At 39.8% G+C, this 5,065-nt stretch overlaps 2 protein-coding genes across 2 annotated transcripts; both read left to right on the top strand.

The window, feature by feature from the left end:
* The first annotated feature begins 2 nt into the window (after positions 1 to 2).
* Positions 3 to 2,009, top strand: LOC136259090 (uncharacterized). The gene is made up of 2 exons (XM_066052515.1): positions 3 to 1,328; positions 1,873 to 2,009. The coding sequence occupies exons 1-2, from the start codon at positions 113 to 115 to the stop codon at positions 1,932 to 1,934; spliced, it is 1,278 nt and encodes a 425-aa protein (XP_065908587.1). The 5' UTR covers positions 3 to 112; the 3' UTR covers positions 1,935 to 2,009.
* LOC136259089 (uncharacterized) lies at positions 2,002 to 4,645 on the top strand. The gene is made up of 7 exons (XM_066052514.1): positions 2,002 to 2,136; positions 2,188 to 2,466; positions 2,520 to 2,843; positions 2,917 to 2,991; positions 3,479 to 3,703; positions 3,755 to 4,294; positions 4,349 to 4,645. Exons 1-7 carry the CDS (start codon positions 2,013 to 2,015, stop codon positions 4,369 to 4,371), a joined length of 1,590 nt encoding a protein of 529 aa, XP_065908586.1. The 5' UTR covers positions 2,002 to 2,012; the 3' UTR covers positions 4,372 to 4,645.
* The last annotated feature ends 420 nt before the right edge of the window (positions 4,646 to 5,065 follow it).

Genomic DNA, 5,065 nt, shown 5'->3' with positions numbered 1-5,065 from the left:
CGTGAACGAAGATAGTTTACTACAGGTTTCCGGTTACTATGGAATCAATCGAAAAGAAAGGTGCGGTCCTACACGACGTGACTTACTAGTCAACTAACTAAAAGCTGTTGTAATGGGTTGTGGTGCAGGGAGATTGAGGAGAAATGTTGTAGCGCCTAGTCGTCATGGTAACATTAATAATCAAGCGGAGGAAGACGGCTGGAGGTCACAAGATGAACAACAAGCGTTTGACTTCACTGATGGTGTTGATAAGGTGACAGCGTGTGATGAGGTTAGTAAACAAGATTGTGACATACAACCAACAAATGATAAACAAGTAAACAAACAGGAAGAACTATGTACCAGTAGTGCAGAAGAGAGTGTTGTAAACAAGCAACAAGGTGACCAATTGCAGGAAATAAACAGTAAACAACACACAGGTAACAAACAAGAAAACACGAAGGTTAAGGTACAGGATGGTCGTGTTGTCAACAAACAAATCCAGCAGGAAATAAACAATGAGCTGGACGCTCCAGAGGATAATAAACAACAACCAATAAACAAACAAAAGGATATATGTACAGAGGTAAACACCCAAGATAGTGTTGTAAGCAAACAAAGTGACAAAGAGACTTCAGAGGACAGTGAAGATGAAGAGATACTTAAACAGCTGGAGCTTATAGAGTGGGCGTCAGCCAGTCAGGGTGTAAACAAGCAGCAAATTGTTGACAAACAACGGCAAGAGGTGGCCACATCAGCAGTGGAACAACCTGTGTCACTAGTAGAGGGATACAATGACATCATAACTGATAAACAATCACACAAACAAGAAGAGATAAACAATGATCATTCTCCACCATTAGTTGCTGATATTAATGAAGGGGACTTGGTACTGAAGGACAATGACTCATTGCGGAGTGTTCATAAACAATTTCACCAGCTACCAACGTGTGGTACAATAGACCAGTATACAGCCACAAGGGTTAGTCAACAAGTGGAGAGTGTTACACACCACAATGTCCACAGTGTAAACCAACAACAACAACTCTTACCCACCTCAACCCCACCACATGATGTTGATACATTGTTGTTAGTGGAACATGTTAGTACATACTCAGAGATGGGTCAACTCACTGTTACAAACAATGACTATAATGTGGACGCACTAGACGACACACTATGGATGCTGCAAGATGATGTACCCCACTCCACACCACCCAGTATAGTATATGCCAATCCATATCAGTGTGGTGTGGCCAGGAGCTTGTCTCAGTCACCTCGTATTGTTGGCCTACAATTACAACTAGGATTTGTTAATGTGACATGTGCTGAGTTGGATGTGTTAGAAAGTAAGTTATCATCCACCACAAGATGATTGCATGTTAATACTTCTTAGCTGTTGTCCTTGTGTATTCATGTATGATTTAATGGTTTAGCTGGCTCTTGAGACAGTTGCTATCAGTATAGTTACAACTATGCTGTGCATTTTGTGTGTGGCTGAATTTCCAAACCATGTAGTGAAATCTTGTACTCTCTCTCTTGCTTTGTCTGTATGCAGCCAGTGTAAAGGACACCTTGCCCCAAGCTATGATCAGATCATTTTGCTAGTAATTCAGGTGGGAAGGGATTCAGTATTGTATAATGAAGCCTTAACAGTAATACTGGCTAAGGTTTTGAAATGTCTATACAACCACTCTTCAGATGATTATCTGCTTTATATATCGTGACAACACATTCCGAAGGACTGAAGTTAAGAATCTTATTTTGCTTACCTGCACTGTATAGCTCGCTGTATGAGTTTTAAAGTTGTTCCTTGAGACAAAACTTGTATACTCAATGACTTTGTGCTATGTAGTCTACTACACAGTTTAACACATAATCATCTTGTTACAGGTAACTGGCAACCCAAGGGTTGTGAAGGTGTATTGGCAGACCTAGGAATAGGAAATCAGTGACGTCACTGCTGCGATCAGCATTAATTTTTGCAAGTGCCCGTCATGTATCAGTTAGTATTGTTTTAGAGAGGTAGTGTCATGAAGAACAACGCCGTATTAGTTACCCTAGTAGTAGTCTTATTATTGCTCGTTAATATTGATGGGTCTAATCTACCAGAGTGTAGACCTGAGATTAGTTGTCCTAGCGTTAGTTGTGTCAAAGGTAAGGGAGTTACGAAGATGACGCGTTTTTGATGACTGTTATATCTTCTAGTTCCCTTAATGATGTTCACGACCACCTCAAATGTGTTGTGTATCGATAAGGGCTCGCCATCATCTATTCCCTTCACCCAGCTCTACCTGATAGAGGGCTGTGGCGGTACTTACACTAACTCTAGCGGGAACACTAGTGGAATTTGTGTAGTTGATGACAAGGAGAGGTCCGACCTGTACTTGACTGTTAACGAGCTTAGTACTGGACTACACGAGCTCCACTGCCTCAATGAAAACGACGATGGCGATACTCGGTTTGTAACAGTGACTTCAATAGCGTGTAAGTTAAAGTGCTAATACTTTGATATCGTTAGCTGTTGCTTTTTGTTTTAGTTCAAGTTGATGTTGAGTTCGATGTCGTAGTTGAAATCAATGGCGAAGCGATGCAAGTACTATCAGACGACAGTGAAGTTACCGTAGAGGAAGACGATACTGTTGCAATTATAGCTCGAGCAGTTGGAGGGGTCACTGGCAGTGATATTAATGGATCTGTACCGTGTACCAGCGATAAAAGGGTAAATTGCTCACGTGGATTTCTCTGCAGTATGCTACCCGGGCGATACCTTCGATACTCCTACTCTCCTGTCACGCTAAACGAAACTGGACTAAGGATAATCTTCACACTGGGCAGTATTTCAAGAAGTATCACTCTAAATGGTGAGCTATTATCACAAATGTTATGGTTTGGTGGGTGAGTTGTGCATGTTATGATTTGTTCTGGTTGCCACAGTGATGGAAAGGCCTCAAAGTCCAAATGATACCACTGTTTTGCCTTCGTCTATGCCAACTAGTACTACTACTAAAAGTGAGTATTTGTGTGTGTCTTTGTGAATGCTTTCAGACTGTAACAACACACCTTGCTAAGCGGGCGTGGCTCCACGTATGACTAGCTACAGTGACGCACAATAACCAATAAGTGGGCTTGGCTTACAAAAGAAGCTGGGCTGCTGCAGGACTTTCCACGTGCATTCGTGGGAATACTTTCAGTTGTTTTTTTGTTTGTTTTTTTACAAGACTGAAATCCACAAAAGTTTCACCTATCGAAGCTTTCCCCCCATACGGTATTAGCCAGTTTTCTGATAAGCATCACATGATTTTTGGATGTCTAACAGACTATAGATTTTTAACAATTACAAAAACCACGCAATGTCCGACTGATTCACCCTGAAATGAAAGATTTCACTATGTGATTTAAGCTTGTTGCTGATAACTCAGTGTGTGTGTGCATGCGTATGTGTGTGTGAAGCTATTATGTCTCTGTGTGACCTAACAGTATGTGTTTACCCCCATAGCTCCAGAGGATAATGGTAGCACACTCTCCACTGGTCTAATAGTGGTTATAGTACTAGTGACAGCAGTTACAGTAGTAGTCATTGTTGTTATAGTAGCAATAGTGGTAGCTGTAAGATGTACAAAGAGAGACCAGTTATCGTCTTCTTCAGTAGATTTTGGTAGTCTTGTGAAAGGTATAGACAATGCCTATCAACAATACCCTGGTCCTAATAGACAAGCAAAAGGTGAGGTCTTTGTGTATTTAATGGCTACTTGATCCCATGTTCCTGTTACAGCAATGTTATACCTGTGTAATTGTATGGATGAAGATAAGATTACAAGTGGTCTAAAGAGCAACGGCATTGAGATAGTTGACTTGCCAGATGAATCATCACTGAACATTAGAAATGAGTTATACTCCTCATTATATGATGGTGTGGCATTGGTTAGCTGTGGCTGTCCCAGAGACACTCAATCCAACCTTTGGAGAGTGATACAAGAGATAACCAACTTGTCGTCAGAAACTGCAGAGACTAGAAGATGGAATGTATTTATCATAAGTCGTCATGGCCAAGACACAGACAAACTGTTAAACAGAAATAACGTGGTAGAGGTAATATATTACTGTAGCACTGATGAAGTTGTACAGAAAATAAGGTCTCGGATTGAAGATGGCCACAGGCCCTCTATTACTGAAGCTGTAGTCAACATTGAAATATTACAACATGTAAAGGATATTAAAAGTGGAGTACATGGTATTATAGATCAGTCTGCACAACGTCATGAAGAGGTGAAACAAGATTTGGAGCAGTTAAAAGAAGGACAACATGTTATAAGTAAGTTTATAGTTTTGAAGAATAATATCAGACACTCACTTTACTTTCTTACAGTTAAAGAGACAATTTCCAAGTGAACTTTTCAGCAGACGATAACTGGTATATCATTTCCCCAAGGTGATTCCCCGTAATCATTCAGTAATATATCCAACAATTGATGAACATCTCTCTCCATACTCAGGTCATTTTGTAATGTATTTAGAACAGTACCATTGTATATTTCTTACGCCTCACTGCTGTTGTTTTATTATTTTTGTGTACATATGTAGTACCATAATCATGTATAATAGTACCTGATAATCAATGTATATAGAGATGCCATTTCAGTATAACAATATCAATGATATGGTTATAAGGAGTAATGGTCATTAGAGGGATAGTACCTTCACACTGTTCTCATGAGGTTTGTTTTCTACGCAATTGTTCTTTTTAATCACCCAGTTGTGAAATACTTTGATCAAACCCACACTATATGAGGTATAGTCTGTGGGACTGGCAGACCATATTTAGCAAGGTCGATTACCTGTTTGTCACAAGACTGTTAGTAGAGAGAGAGCTAACCCTTTATCTAAATGTTAAGAGAGGTTATGTATTATGTGTCACAGTTGTGTGTGTGTGTGTGTTGACAATGAGAATCACTTCATTGACATTGATATTCATGTTGAAGCCATACACTATCGTTATTGTTAGTGAATGCTTAGTAGTTCTTTATCTAAACTCTTACTAATATAACAGCAAAGATTTTTGTTCCACTCATGTGCAGTAAAGTGA

This window comes from Dysidea avara, chromosome 6 (genome assembly GCF_963678975.1).
Source record: "Dysidea avara chromosome 6, odDysAvar1.4, whole genome shotgun sequence".
NCBI lineage: Eukaryota > Metazoa > Porifera > Demospongiae > Dictyoceratida > Dysideidae > Dysidea > Dysidea avara.
The sequence above is the reverse complement of the archived record's forward strand: the minus strand, read 5'-3'. Positions and strand labels throughout refer to the sequence as shown.

Bases quoted from the DNA above. Each gene is read 5' to 3' on its own strand.
- LOC136259090 (XM_066052515.1), top strand. From the start codon at position 113: ATGGGTTGTGGTGCAGGGAGATTGAGGAGAAATGTTGTAGCGCCTAGT. The intron at 1,329-1,872 runs GTAAGTTATCAT...ATCTTGTTACAG, and splicing joins TGAGTTGGATGTGTTAGAAA to GTAACTGGCAACCCAAGGGT.
- LOC136259089 (XM_066052514.1), top strand. From the start codon at position 2,013: ATGAAGAACAACGCCGTATTAGTTACCCTAGTAGTAGTCTTATTATTG. The intron at 2,844-2,916 runs GTGAGCTATTAT...TGGTTGCCACAG, and splicing joins AAGAAGTATCACTCTAAATG to TGATGGAAAGGCCTCAAAGT. The intron at 4,295-4,348 runs GTAAGTTTATAG...ACTTTCTTACAG, and splicing joins AGAAGGACAACATGTTATAA to TTAAAGAGACAATTTCCAAG.